General features: G+C 36.3%; 1 protein-coding gene across 1 annotated transcript; it reads right to left on the bottom strand.

Annotated features, from left to right (window-relative positions):
- Positions 1-518: 518 nt before the first annotated feature.
- Positions 519-14,657, bottom strand: LOC140852058 (GDT1-like protein 5). The gene is given in 13 exon segments (XM_073244772.1): positions 519-820; positions 905-977; positions 1,118-1,179; positions 1,273-1,317; positions 1,417-1,485; positions 8,188-8,207; positions 8,210-8,234; positions 8,318-8,354; positions 8,457-8,545; positions 12,502-12,549; positions 12,650-12,709; positions 14,326-14,394; positions 14,493-14,657. Coding segments are annotated over 13 exon segments (687 nt in total). The 5' UTR covers positions 14,514-14,657; the 3' UTR covers positions 519-751.
- Between the last annotated feature and the right edge of the window lie 1,999 nt (positions 14,658-16,656).

Below are 16,656 nucleotides of genomic sequence, written 5' to 3'. Positions count from 1 at the left end.
AAAATATTATGTTCAGAATGTGCAGTTCCTTTCCAAGCTAAAACAAACAGTTCAGCACACATGGACATTGAAAAACAAGCTAACTACTTTGTTTCAGACCTTTGTAACTTCTTGCAGCAATATCGGCTCTTTCATAATAAGTCTCCTCTATTTCACAAGCCTAACCTAGTATAATATTATATCTTTCAAGGTTTGCCGTCTTAATACCAGATCCCGTACTAGTATCATCCTATTACAGTATCATACAGTATGAGACAGCAAAGCATATCCGGCATACCAATTCAGTACCAATATAGTATGGTATGTCTGATATGGTACGGTACCACAGCAAACCTTGGTAGCTTCTACTATGTTACATCCTTGATTACAAAATCCCTAGTGTAAACATAGACAATTGCATGAAGCCACATTTCTTTACTCAGTGCACCTACCAAGCCACAATATTCATGTCCTTCCTTTTCTTTCATCAAACAAACAGATCTCAATGCAATGAAAAAGATTTGAAAGGGATAAGCAAATAGGTGTAACATTTGTGATCATATTGATAATAAATGGTAATGTATTCGTCACTGAATTGACAAAATGTCATAAATGAAGCTGTGAGAATAACTCCTATTGTGTAAAAAATTAGAGACATAAGACAGCTATTGTGCAAATGACATCCTATGACTTATGTATTGGAATGAAAAGGAAAAGCGAAATGTATTCAACCAGACAAGTATTCGAACACAAAAAAGGCAGCAGGCGAGGATCAAGACTCTACTGACAGGAAGGAGTGGAGGCCAAATACTAAGAAAAGTACCCCACTGGAGAGTGCAACCTACCACAAGATTAATACAGCATCAATGTCTATAACATGTTTTCAAGAAGTGTTAGGGTAAAAACTAAAAGGGTAATCCCTTACCATCTTCTCAGATATTTGGGATGCCAAGCTCTTTCCACCAAGAACAGCTGCTGTAGTACACAATGCCTGTGCCCTGCACCCAAATATAAAAACCAAGAAAAACAGTTGCATTCAGCTAAAATAGATAACAATTAGAATAAAAGGGGCGTTCATAAACAAGACAGAAGGTTTTCACCCAAAAAACAAAAAGGGGACATGAGGTTCAGGTCATACATGATGCCCCCAAGAACCACACCGAATGGGTGTTCATCAGCAGCCAAACCAATTGTAGCAATCTGAGAAAAAAGACACAGCAAATTGTAATGGCCCGTACTTTAGTACAATGAGCAACCCATGTGATTTAAAGAAATTATTTATCCACAGATTACCTGACTCTTATCACCCCACTCACCAAAGAAACTAATGGAAAATGCCTGCAGAGATGGATAAGAACAACATCTTTAAACTGTGCATCATATAACAACATTGCATCTATATTTTTTATCTTGTCCCAGTGACCTTACAACCCATACCTTCAGAAATATGGGTGAGAAGAACTGTGTCAGAAATGGTCTCTGTTGTTTCTTTAAATCATTATCCCCCTATTTATGAAAGAAATGAATAAGTAATTTAGTTAATGGCCGACCAACCATACAATATGAAAATGCCATTATCAGCTGATACGATTTATAGTTAAATTTTCATGTCATTCTGAAGAAATGGAAGTATATAATACAAAGACACAGTACATAGGGCATCTAGCTAGTGAATACCCAAATTCAAGGTTTATAATCCTATGAACAGACCGGGAGAGGAAGCTATCAATCATCTCATTGGTGTGCACTGTAAATGTTGAAGACCAAATAATCCTTGCTCAAACACCCCATAATCAGTCTAAGTTTTCATATAACTATGAACAAAACAGCCTTAAGGTTTCATGCCAGGGTTTTGATTAGAAAAAAAAAAAAGAAGAGAGAGAGAGAGAAAGAAATACAGCAAATCCCGATCCGTACAGGATTTGATTCTTTGTCACAATGTTACATTTCAACCATTGAATGGACTGACTCAACAAACCCCGATAAAAAGAAGATTATCAAGTATTGTCATCCTTTCTGATTCAGCAATGGACCAATACACAACACGATCACAAAGAATTACACAATTAGACACACATCCAATGTTGAAATTGCCTGGGTGAATGACCACCACTTGATCAAAGAAAGCAAACATTGATGGAACCTTTGGATGTCCTAACATGCAGGATGCTCGAATACCAATATGGCTCATTCCTTGAGCATGAATATCTGACTTGATATCTGCAACCATTAAATTGTCCCACAAAGCATGCATGTATGACTTAATTTAACCATCCATATATTCCCACAAGCAGACATTCCATAAACTTCAGTCAATTTATGAAGTATTTAATTTTGAAAGAAATAATTTAGTTGAGCCAAGATTAGCCATACTGGTGTTCTTAACAAGGACAAGTTTCTGGGGAGATCCCAAAGCAGGTGCAGCATCATAAGCGAAAGATTTCTGCTACTAAGCTACAGCCACTATGACTACCGTAGCCATCTTTACCTCATTTCAATCTTCCCTTCTAGAAGTGCATGTCAGTCATTATATGCCACTCTTAGAGGAAATTAATGTTGAAACTAAAAAAAATCTAAAGATGCTTATCAAGAGAAGGTAACTCACTACTGATCAAATTTTGTTTATGGAGTTGGTAAATGATTTTGAAGCCAGAGAAAAAACCTTTGATGCTTGGAACCCCAATACCAAGAAGGCTAATTAAGTTTTTGTAAACTACAGATATCTCCCTGGAGCAATTTAAATTACGTCTAATACATAACATATACCAACTACCATAGTATGAATTGACATCATGGAGATCTAGACCTGGCTCCCTAACTTGATGGGTCCACCGATGGTGTAAGAAGCATAAAGAGGTTGTGGTGCAAACCGAGGCCTTTAGACTGGTCAGAATGGCACCAAGTCCATCCATGACCAAATGGATGAAGTGCAAACACCAAAAGAATCCCAATTGCATTGAATTGGGTCTGACAGTTCCAATTGGCCATACAATGCATCTGACAGCTTAATCATGTTTTCCTGTTGGTGACAACAATTTAGCATTAGCCATGACATCAGCAAGATAGTGTGGATCAAAGTTAAAATCCTGCCATCTACACCAAATAAATCCAGCAGGACCATCTAGTCATCTAGTCCTAACTAATGGACAGTTCTAGCTACTAGATGCCTAAACCTGCCACGGATTTGATGAATACAACCTTTATTTGTTTCCAATTCATAGTCTCATTAGTTTGAGCTGGACTTTGGAGGCATTAAATCTTAGGTGCCCAACGACCCCAAAAATACCCTACCTATTTACTAAATTCTACACATTAATTAAAAAAGTCCACTTTTTGAGTTTATGTGCTTGTGTTCTCTCTCCATGAGGTATCCTTGCATTAGTAGATCTCAGGGACATTCATTGGAAAACCTCTACCAGCCAAAGGAAACTGCAGAAAGCTACAGTAGACTGCGGATATTAAAGGAAGCTTTGGTAATGTGGATTTACGACTAGGTAAATACCCTTTACCTTCACAACTATATAGTACCTCCCATTTCAGTTTTAAGCATATTAAAACTCATAAAACCATAGAAACACAACACCTACCCAATTCAAGTCGAGGGCATGTTTCTCTTCCTCTTGTAGTTAGAAGCTAGGCTTGTCACTCCAATAGGCAACCACATCTCATGTTAGCTAATTATCACAAACCTGCTTTTGCAATGCACCCTGATCTTGTGTAGTGCCATAATGTCCAGGTTGTATCAGCACCAGATAAACATTTGTTACAACTCAATGCACTTGGATACTTACCATAAGTACCCATTTAGTTTTATGAATAAGGTACTTGATACAATTATATGTGGTTCAAATACTTGCCTATATGTCACAGACAATGTTGGAGGTCATCAGGTTACCAGTCAAGTAATCTTGGGTCAATTCAACCGCCAGATCAATAATCCATTAAGTTAAATAAAACCTCCTTTGTCCCTCATTGGTATCCTAAACCAGAGAGAAACAGAATCTATAAAGCAAGAAAACAAGATCTAAAACCATAAATTTTTTATCAGACAGGATAAATTTTGATTATTGTCAGAATATATTCATTTATTTGTGTTCTTGCCATGATAACCATATCCTGACATTTCAAAATTTGTCACATTGTCATAACCAAACCACGTCCCATTTGCATATTAAATCATCTTCATGCTTCCTATGTTATAATTATAAATTCTAGAGAACTTGCCTAATTTTCTTATAAGATGGATACTCTAATCCATGAATATCACTATGCCCTAAGTGATTACTTATGTTACTTATGTTAATTTCTTTATTTCTACCCTTTATTTTATCATAGAAGTGCTTTTAGAAAGTAACTTCACAAACCATGGGTCTAACCTTTCCCCTCAGGACCCCTCCCAAAGCTCATAAATAAGATCGAAAGAATATTTGCGAGTTTTTTATCAGGTGAACTTGAAGGCATTCATAAGCATCAAATGGTGGAGTGATTTGTTCTTTCCTGATTCTGATGATGGTGCTGGATTTAAAAGGTTAGTTAATGCTGTAAGTCTTAATAGCATCACATTATGGTAGATGAAGAGATTGAATGAATCCTTATGTACCAAGATTCTTCTCTCTAAATGTTGTGAAAATGACTGATCCACACCTTGTTGGCCAATCATCTTAGTTGTTCACCCACTTGGAGAAAGTTGTTACGAGTTACAAAGCATCCAAAAATCGCATTGGCTTGTTAGTTGGCAAAAGAGAATCAAATTTCTGGTGGGATATTGGAAATGACTCTAACTAGCAGGTTGTATGCTTGAAGCTCAATAACCGTTTGATGACAGGCCATCTTAAGTAGGAAATTGTCCTGCTTAGTCCTTCACTTGAGTTAATTCAGCTCATCAATAGTACGAGCATTTTTATCAATTCCAATAAAACTATTCATATGGGCTATAAGATCATAAGATGTTTTACTCTCAAATCAGCTGGCAATCTCTTTGAGAAAGAAGATTTGCAGAGGCTAATCTAAGAAGTGTTTGGACCAAGTATCCTTTTAAAACTCTCACTATGTGACATCTTCAGAAATTCAGATTACCAGTGGATGGCTCTTTGGACTCCAGTGGAATTCATTTGGCTTGTAAATGTAGTTGTTTCACTGAGGACATTGAAAATCCACCAATCTTCCCTGTTCGTGAATTGGCATGCCTTTATTAGGATCGAATTCTCTAATCTTTTTGGCGCCCAAAAGCTTAATAACTTGGACATTATTCAAAGCCTAAGTATTCAACATCTCCATTCAAGTTAAAAAGACCAAGATACAGCTACTAAAAAAATTCCTTCTTTGCATTATATGCTAGAAATCTGTGTGAAAGAAATAGAATATTTGAAAACTCAAAAAAGTCAGACATTGGTTATAAATGCCTTTAACATCCGGGTTTGAGATATTTTTATTGCCTTCCAGGTTAAAGATGCCCCCACAAATGACTTTGATAGGTCAGTGCTTTCTAAATCTGGTGTCTCTAATCTCAAGCCTAGAAAAGTTGAAGGCACTCTGAACTAAGTGAATCAAACCACCTCCTCATTTTGTACAATTGAACTGTGATGATGCATCAAAAGGCAAGCCTGGTACGCCTGATGATGGTGGTGTTGCACAGGATGATGGCAGTGCAGGGATGGGGGGTGGGGGTGTGGTACGGTAGGGGCAGATTTATTTTGGGTTTTGATGACTTCTATAAGTTTGTTAAGTTTGCTAAAATGACAGAACTTCTTGATAGAATGAAACTTTGCACCCAAAAGGTTTCTTTTCCAACATTGTACAATCTGATTCTCAATTATTGGCTGATATCATTAAACAATATTCCCACATTCCTCGAAAGTCGTACCTTGTTCAGAAATTCAGAATGCCGGCTGATTCCATATATGTCGTGCTTCAGCAATTATCTAAAGATACAATTTGGTTGTGGATCATATGGCAAATCTTGTTTGTGATACTCAAAGTGTTTTTTTTCCCAACTCTTTCAGTTCACTTCCAGCTGGTACAAAAGGTTATCTGACATTGGATCAGATGGATCATTGGCAACCTGACTCAATTTTTTGTAAGATATACTTTTTTAGCTGCTGGACTTTCTTTTCTTTCATTTCATGTCCCTTTTCTTCCCTTATAGTTCCCTTTTCTACACAAATAAACTGGAAGAGTTACATGCCGAATTCCACCTTAGACAAAAGGGGTGACTTCCCAAAAAGAAGGATTGCTGGACCAATATGCTTCTTGACCCATAAGTTTTCTAGTTGAAACTTCTTTGCACATAAATAGAATCGTACTTATTTGCTAATTTGCATGGCATACTAGGCTGTGAATTTGAATCAAAATCTCTAAAAATTGTTGAAGTTTCCTCATGGTTTAATTTGCTTAGTTTAAAGGATCCATCTACATCTCATTCAGATAAATGTCCTTAACAAATTATAAAAAAATGTTTTCTACTTTTCTTGCAGACTTCTTGGTTGGCCCACGACTCTGCCTTTGTTCTATTACCCCATTCTAGCTTCTCAAGACTTTAGTTGCAAAGAAATCTAAATATTTGTCCTAAAAGGTTTGCAATAGATGCAACTTATAAGTTTCCATAATTATTCTACCAAGGGATGCAACTCGAGTAGGTCAGCTCATGTTGAAGGCTTGACCTTAACCCAGCCCTACTTTTATATCTCTAAACCTGACCTGACTTCAGGTTGGGCTAATTCCTGTTCGGGTCAGTATCATGCCAAGGTGGATCAGGTCGAGTTGTGTTTCCTCCATGCTTGTGTGCACATATGCATACATATGTATAAGTACATATGTACATATCTAAAAGGTAATCTTGGCTCCTCCCACCTGGATCTGAGGGCTTGATCCAGCCAGCTCCCCACCACACAATGGTGCATTCATCTCCATCAACACTCCCCTCCCCTCCCCCTCTCCAAAACCACACACACACACACACACTCTTCAGCTGTCCATCTCCAAGAAGACAAAAGTGAAAATTGTCAAATCAAGTGAGAGGTGCATGTTCTCTCTCTTCATGGTACCTGGTAAGGTTCAACTTTGAATCTGACCTTAAACCCAACTCAAACCAAATACAGGGTCTGAATTGTTTTGAAGTTAAGCCCTACATGCTTTCTTAAAACATTAAGCCAGCCCAGCCCAAGAACATGATTGGGTTGGTTATTTTCTAGTTGAACCCCGCCCAAGTTGCAGCTCTAATTTTACAAAGATCTAAACCTGTTCCTAATGGTTAATCTCAGAACATTCACAATTGACAGTTTTCATGCAACCAATTTTTATGCCAGCCAAAGTCTCACAAAGATTTGCTTTTACCAAGCCCTCACAATACGCTACAGACATCATCCAGCTAGCTCTTCAACCACTAAATAATATGAATGAAGACAAAAACCAAATCCTAAAACAGTTGAAATATAAATGGACATTTTGTGCTAATATCTCACCATAATAATACTCACACTGTGAGAACCTAGGTTAAACAAGAAAGTAAGAAAATTATACAAATATCTCCTAGCATAAAGTGTCTTTCCGAAGGAAAATTTTGCACCAAGTATGTTTTAGACATATATTGTTTTTCTAAACAGGAATTTAGAAGGCTTATTTTTGTCCCAGTTTCTTTGTCATCTAATCCACTCCACATTATCAAGGACACACTATACAAGCTTAACCCAAAAGCCATTTCATGACACTTTCATTCTCATTTCCTCACATACAATCCATCTAGCAAGCTCCTTTCAAATGAAACCTTTGCAAATCTCTTACCAGTCAACACCAAAACAAATTGTATAAGAGTATGAAATGGATTACAGGTTCCATTTCAACAGACAGGAAAACAGTATACTCTCTCTAATACATCAACTAATGAATGTAACCTTGCTAGTTGATTGAAAACTTGTCCTGCATTTATATAAAGAGGAACATACATCTTTATTTAACTTTAAACAAACAATTTGACTAGAGCAGATAAGAGACATTGGGTGACTATGAATCCATTTGACCTAAACGTTTGTTAAAATGCTTGGAGAAGAAAATTATTTATCACTTTTTACGTTTAAACAAAGTGCTTTTCACTGCTGAAGAGTTGCTTATCTTTATGAAGACCAGGAAGAGCACGATAACTTCAGTCAACAGAAAGTAAGTTGATATGAGAAATAAAGATAAACAGAGACCAGTTTACACATGCCAACTGACCTTAGAACCTCCATTGGTGCACCTGTGCCAGCTTTCCAGTCAGCATCCTAATTAAATAGAACAAAAACATAGCAAGAATATGGTATGTAGAATTAAATAAACCAATGGACCAGAGATGATTTTCACCAACCAGTTTCGCCTCCACTTCCTTCAGCTCTTCAACTTCCCTAATGGGAAAATGTTAAGTATAGAAATAAGTGATGAAACTTGATTTGAATGAGAAAGAAACTGATAAATATTTAAAAAGGGGAAACAGCAGATATGCATACCCATCTTCTGTAAATCCTTCCCATAAAGACCAAAATCCAAATATAAAGAACAACACAGTTGTCACATGGTGCGTCCATTTGCGAGAAATCTGCTCCATTTCAACTCTGTTTTATTCACAAATATATACATGGCGCAGAGTATTGGGAAACAGAGAAGCTAAACCAAAATGTAATAAGAAACCGTAAACAAGAAAATAATTTCCAGAAAAGAATTTATAAAACTGCCCCAACCAGAAGATAATTTCAAGAAGCACATTGTTGGAAGACCAACAAAAGGAAAGACCTATTAATTCCTTAGGTATGATCCCAGTGATAAAAGAATATTAAGTGAGATACAACTCAGATGGAGTGCATAAGTATAAAGATTGAAGTTTTCAGAAAAGAATTTATAAAACTGCCCAACCAGAAGATAATTTCAAGAAGCACATTGTTGGAAGACCAACAAAAGGAAAGACCTATTAATTCCTTAGGTATTGATCCCAGTGATAAAAGAATATAAAGTGAGATACAACTCAGATGGAGTGCGTAAGTATAAAGATTGAAGTTTCATTCCCATAATCGAACTGAAACAGTAGTTTGGAATGGTATTTACATATTCAGTCCTCATCATCCTATTTAAGAGAAAGCCAGATTTATATCAATTAAAAGCATAAAAGTTGTATTGATGGTTATAGACTAAGGATTATGATTGAAATTCTTAAGCAAGCATTCAAAGATCTACAGCTTTGCATTCAGTTTGATATTTAATTAGTTAAATTTAGCACTTTTGTCATTTATCTTATCTAACAACAGTTTATGTAATACCTCCTAGCATTGTATAGCAACAATTGTTAGATATTTTGGCCTTATCAATTCATTAGGCCATAGTTTTCTTGTTTTCAAAATTTGTTTTTCCTTGTGCAAATTCACCTGATCGGACAATTACAGAGTGGAAGTGGGAGTTGCTCATTATTGGTGTTTGATTCGAGGGATTCTAAAAGTATGTGGATGACAACATAGATGGAGCATAATTTTGTCTGTGCACACTGCCTGATAAACTCACTCTATAAATGGAGTATTGTTATTTATTTATTTAATTACTTGATAAAAGGGTCCCATCTTGGGCCTTCCTTTGGGAGAGCATATTAACTGAAACTGAAGAGGGGTTCATTATACAAAATTTTTGCCTTTGGATGAAATAATTTCTGGACTGAGATCTGAAAAGATTAAGCGTGTATGCATCAAATTAGATGAAAAATTTTGGGGACTAAGATATAGTGCTTTTCTAATTAAACCTTTGGTTCCTACTAATGTTTGGATAAACAAAATTTATAAGCTGCTAAGGTTAGAGTACTTGTCAAATTTGAAGGTCACTATTTTGGCATAACCTGAAAATTCAGGGATTTGCTCCTAAGCTGGAAAGTTTACCTTCTTGTTTTGATGGAATTTGAATTCTATATATTTTTGTAGAAATCAAGTGGAGATTATTTCCTTGTTTACATATAATATCTTAAGTGAAAAATATTCATATAAATGAAATTTGTTCTATTCTTGCAAAGTCAGAGTCTTAAGTCTTAACCAACATACGCCTATCTCCAACTTTTAAAATAATTGGATAGGAACAAAGGGTCAACAACCATTTAGGCTGGACCCTAAGGACACCTGTTAAATAAAAATATGTTGAAATGTAGATTTGATCTAGCTCAACATCATGTGACACCAAGTTGTCCACTCGATACTTGGTACCAACCCAGTAACTATACTAGCATGGTAAGTGCTGGCCGACATAGATTGTTAGTGGCTGGAAATTAAATCCTTGTCTAAGGTTACAGATCAAGATCAGCCATAATATAGAAGCTTCTAGCAGTATTAGTAGCATAAGAGTTTGGCAAATTATGTATACAACACCTACAATGCATTCTCACATAGTCATATAATCCCCTAATAAATTTAGTGATGATTTAAAATCTTACATGTGATGTAATTTTGCAAACATGGTAACAAGATGTCTGTTTGTAAAGCAAGTTATTTAACAGTATGCTATTCTCTTGTTAAAAGGAAATCAGCTCTTGGATGATATATGGTCTTACAAAGATTGGTTACAAAGTGTAGTTACATGTCTAAACCATATATACATCCCAGTATAAAGACATTAAAATTTGTCTATGCTAAAATGTTGGAATTACGTGGTATATTTTAACACACCAGTTGCAAACTCTTTTACAAATTTACATTGCCTACTTGTTTTTGGGTCCAGTGTTAGCACAAATACAACATGATGCATGATACTTTGAAGTTTGATCCTGTAAATTTTCAAAAGTCTCTAAGACTCCATTAAGGAAGATGCCATATCATACTCCCTCTCAAAAATCTACCTACTCCCTGGATGTAGTCCTCCACAAATGCTCGTTAGCATCTTCAGTTCTGTCATACAACAGGAACAGTAGATATGAGCCACAGACTACAGGGCCACCTTTTCATAATTCATCTTTTTGGGTTCCTGCTGCTTTTTTCACAGATCATAGAAGCACAGCCAACTCATCAGCCTAAGTATATAAAAAATGGAACATAACCAAGAGTAGGAGCACTTGTCTACGAGACTGATGACTCCCCATGGAAATGTATCCCATGTTACTTTTGATAAAATAAACATCTCAACACAAAAGTATAAAGCATACTATATAAATGACTATTTCCAACGTCAAGGCTTTCTCTGGGTTGATCCAGAAACCAGATAATTGTTGTTCTAGAGCTCACTCAGTAAATTCCAAAGTAGAATGTGCAGCTGTTAATCATTTATCATGCATCATATGACCTCAGTCACTAATATCCCAGAAGCACATTTACCTCTATATTTCCATTAATCAAGCACAACCTTCAGTACTAACTTCCATCTGATTGTTCCAAATACTATTACACAGTTCTGAAGAAATCAGTAGCCTAATGCTTCTAATTCAAAGTTTACTATGAAGAATCTTGACATTCAGTAAACCATTTTTCATATTCTTGCACCATTTTCACCATTCATTCTTCCAGTACTAACATCAATGAGTTCATTTACAAAGGAAAGCGACAGCATCTACAAAACAAATCTGATTCTTCAGTTTGTTGCACTGTAGCAGCTAGCAATTTTTAATCATTAGAAACACCTCTATTGAATAAGAAGGTATCCTGATCACATATGCTTTGGTGAAGGTATAATCAAACAATTAATAATAAGGACTTTTAATGATTGTGTTTCGAGGTTTTCAATTCCAAAATAATGAAATTTATTTTTCTTTTTTTCTCCAAGTCTAGAGTTTTCAAGTGTTTGTTGCTGACAAGCAAAATATAAAAGAACAAAAACATAAGAAGAAAAGAAAATATTATGAACTTGAAAATTTTTACTCTGAATAGAATTTTTTTGTCAACATTGCCAAACATCGAGTTAATTCCTAAAAAAGCAAATTCTGATATATGAGTACATTAATTTAAAAAAAAAAAAAAAGTAAGTTCATGAAATTGGAATGCACATGGTTTTCAGATAAAGCATCACTATACATGGATAATCTGACCATCATTTAGACAGTTATGCTCCACAAAGTCTCTAGTGACATTCAAATTCCTGATGCCAAATGACTGGGCCAAATTTCATCGAAGCAGGTAATATAATTGGATGAAATTTAAAAAATTTCCAATGTGTAAACTTGTGCATTAAATCCATTATCTCTTAGATCAATTAGTGCTCATTTTCCACAATAATTACTGGATACATGTAGATGTAGTCTATTATACCTGCTTAAATAAAAATAAATAACAGAAGCAACACTGGAGTACGAAGAAAGCATTTAACAGAGTATTAATATAGAGTTTTGGTGTACTTTATAAGCTAAAGAATTCATGTTTCATGGCATAAGGCCTCTACACTGCTATTGATGCATATAACTCCATAACCAGTACTTATTTCTAGAAACATCACAGAAAATGAACAAAATACAATAACTTCAAAAACTTACGAGCAGTCTATACAATAAGTTCAAAAACAAAGAGATAATACTTTCTCAATCATAAAAAGCATGTAGCATACCAGATTTGGTGCAGCCCAACCAAGCAAGGCAGATAAGATGGTCATCACCTACAATTCAACTCCATATATACGTGAAAACAGATGAAATTATGGGTCACATAAAGCAACAGCTGTAATATAAAAGTAACGGTCAAGGAAGAGAACTCACAATTAAGGCCATTAAACAACCTGCTAAGACAAGCCTTCTTGGATAGCGCATTGCCAAGATCTTAAGAAGAGAAATCATATGTCAGGAGAAACAAAAATAATTTTCAGGCTATCATAGGAAAAATGGATTGCATCTTTCCAAATTCTTACAAGTATGACCACCACACAATTCTTACATAGTACATTTTAGCAAACAACGAGTAGCATGACAGTGGTACAGTGTCCATTTTTCCACTGTTCTAACAAGAAGCTATAGTAGAAGCTTGACAGCTTAGATCTTAGTAAAACAAATAAAAGGAATTTAATATTACAAGTAAAGCATGCTGAACATTTCATACTTCAAACTTCAGAACTACAAGTTCATGCCTAGGCAGCAAGATGTTAGGGGCAAGAGAGCAAAGGTTGAAGTTTGAACCCTTATGTATTTATAGATCCATAGAAGTAACAGAACCATCAAAATCAACAAAAAAAAAAATGAAAAAGAAATATTTTGGGGCATCCTACTAACGTATCATGGTTCATGACATAATAAACTCCTAAATAACATGAAAAACAGTTTTTTATGATCCACAGTTTAAAGATACCAAAAGCAACTAAGAATGGTCATCAAGTGTTTGATGATGTGTAGATCATGATGAACAGTTTAGGATGACCCACCATATATTATGGCACTAGGATATAACTACATACTAAGGAGAGAGTTGAACTATGGTAGGATCTGGTCCAAACATTCTTACTGCAAAAATATATGATAGGCCATCTAAGTTGACGAGAAAACAACATTAACCATGACCCACAGAATTTAAACTGCTAAAAATACAAAAAATAATTGGAGGCCTTATTACCCTGCATCAGGTAATTGATAATATGGGTCACCACAATGGAGCTAGGGCGCTAAGATGCATGATGTGTATTTTAATCAAGATTCGAGAATATATTCCAATGAGCATGACAAAAACCATTGAGGCAAGCTTCTAAGCTGGATTCTCCGTGCTTGCATGTGTGTGTGTGTCTAGACTCTAGAAGAAGTTTTGATCAACAGGACCTAATATATAAATGTTGGTTTATTATGGCCCTTTTCCTAGAGCTCCATCTACTTTACAAACAACATGAGAGTCCACTGCCTCTGAAACCAAAGCGACTTCCAAACCCAACAACAACCACACCCCCCCCCCCCCTCCCCAAAACCCACCCAAAAACCACACCCAAAAAAAAAAAAAAGAATTCTATATATATATCTTTGTTTACCTAATTTTGTTAAGACAAAATTAATCTTATATGATCCTTCTGACACGATAGTAATAAAATAACACATGCGTAATGAACGGGGTGTTGTCTTGTCTTTGGTCATGCCATATCAATCGGTTTATCTTCATAGGAAATCATTGTATCAGGATTGGCCTACCTTAATCTATATACCACAACAACAAGAGACTGGAAACTAGGAATCAAGGAGCTTCAGGACCTTGCTTTTAAAACTCGGTTCAATTCAGGCAAAAAAAAAAAAAATCAGATGCTGGTAAACAGATTTCAAACTCTAAATCTGACAGAATCCGATCTTCACAAACCATAGTTCTAGTCTTCCTTAATACATCGGAACAAGGAACTCTGCATTTTTCACGTTCAATTTTAACCAAAAAAAATTTTAAAAAAAAAAAAAAGGAAAGATGGACTTACCGCAGCTGCAAAGAAAGTCTTGTCTCCAATCTCTGATAGCACGGTCATTGCAAGCGATTTGGTAAAGCCCTGATCTCAACCAAATATATATATATCACAGATAAAACACAAATCTAAACAGGGAAGAACCAAATCGAGGCTCATTTTTCACCAGTCAAACAACTCACCTCGATTAGAGACAGCCCCATGCTTCCGCAGTGGATGGCAGAGATTATTTCAGCTGCCGCGGAAACGCAAGGGTGCCCTTACAGCCGAGGCCGAGGGCGAGAGAGGAGGAAGAGATGGCCCTTTTTTTCTTTTTGGTAAAAAGGAGATGACTTTTCGACAAAGACCGTCACGCCCCTTGTACCCAAAAAAATCAACCAAACGGACAAAAAGACCGTCACGCCACCGCCGGCCGATCTTTGAGAGGCGATAGCAGGGTCAGATCAGCAACAGGTCCGCTGCACACGGGCCCAACAAATTACCCCTGGAGAGAGAGGGAAGTTTGGGTGTGTCTGGAATGGGTGTGTGTAAATTTTTTATTTTTTGGTCGCTGACTCATAGGTGAGGAATACGATGTATCAAAAAGAAAGAGGGGAGGAAAAAAAAAAAAAAAAACGGAATAGGAGAGTTGGCTAAAGTTCTCCAACATTATGGGCTTGAAGCCAACGGCAACGGATGGGATACGTAATACGTTTTTATATGCTTTGTTTCTTTTGAACTTTTCCATGGCCTTTTCGGTCCCAGAGAGCCGCTTTGTGGGGCACCATCGGGCCCCACCACGTGGAGAAACGGCCACGGCAATCACGAGTTTGGTGGACCGACCTCCGCACAATATGAAATTATTCCCGACCACATGGCCATGCCATCCATCACAGCGTTCCTATGATCCCGTTCATCAAACACGCATCTCGTTATACAAACGGACGGTTGTGATTGGTGATGCTAACAGTCACATGCATGGTAGGGATTAACCTTTCCAGGATAAACCCATGCCTGGCAAGGGATGCTAGCTCAAAAATCATCGTGGCTCCATAGCTATTCAGGCTTATGAGTAACAGGTGTTTCTCACCTGCTCGGCACATCGTGTCATCAAATTTTTACTTGGACCGGATCCCATGGTGGACAACATACCACATTACCCCTTGTATTTTCACAAATTCCCGATTGCGTGTTCCCCATCATGCATATGCTCCAAGATTTGCCCCCATCCACTTGGACCTCGTCCATTGTATCCTTCACGCGAAACCAAGTTTTATAATCATTTTAGATCATCCACTATTTCTTTGAGATCTTATATAGAGTATTTTGAAATATCCATACAATGGGTGGTCCAATGTTGGATAGATATAAAGCTAGGTTCATCCTTTCATAGATTGAAGTAAAAAATTATTTTGTGTGCTTCGACAATACCTCATAAGTCATACTCATAGTGGTCGAGACTAGAATAGGTTCATGGGATGGTGTTGTATCCTTCGTGCAAAAAAATAATTCATTTTTTTTGATGCAAATCCATCGTTGAATTGTACAATGATTATTTTAAGATCTATGCATCAAATGATTGGACAACCTCAGTACTTTGAGATCCAATGGACAATATTGTAAAAGAATATCGTTGTTTCACATGCAAGAAAGATGCATCCTAAGCTAGTGATAGCAACAAGTTGGATGGGTTGGATTGATCAATATCTATATCTATCCAATAATTTAAAATTTTATATCCATATCCGCATCGTATCTATCTCAGATCAAATCAGATCGGATCAAATAGAGATGCTAATCAGGACGGATCGAATAGATAAGATGGATTGAGTCAAATCGAATACATATATATATATTATAAAATAATTATAATTTTGAAAATAAAATTAGATTAAAGATATATCGAACCAAATTTGAAATAGAGCATATTATTATCCATATTCGATCCGAACCAACTTCAAATTATTTTTTAGAATTCAAAATCATTTCGGATTCTACTCGGGTCCAATAAAATCCATCCCATTAGATTGAGCTGGACCGGATGCTCGATAGATAGGCTAAAAATATCATCTCTAGCTTGAACCTAGGTTTATGATGGATTATAGGGGTAAAATGGATATTAAAGTCCGGTAGAAACGCAAGTCGACGTACAAACCCTGGTTTGGAATCTTTCGGGCAGGTGTGCGCCGGAGTCCGCGAAGCAAGACTAATGTACTCTGTGCGGAACAGCACCATGGGATGCCTGTGTTTTTTCGTTTTTTTTTTTTTTTTTGGTAAAATGGGATGCCTGTGTTTATATGCACATAAATATTCCCTAAATTATGTGGTATATTTCATGATTAGAGAAAGCTCCCTTGCCTCGTGGCA

Source organism: Elaeis guineensis, chromosome 10, assembly GCF_000442705.2.
Source record: "Elaeis guineensis isolate ETL-2024a chromosome 10, EG11, whole genome shotgun sequence".
Lineage (NCBI taxonomy): Eukaryota > Viridiplantae > Streptophyta > Magnoliopsida > Arecales > Arecaceae > Elaeis > Elaeis guineensis.
This window is presented reverse-complemented; position numbering and strand designations above follow the sequence as displayed.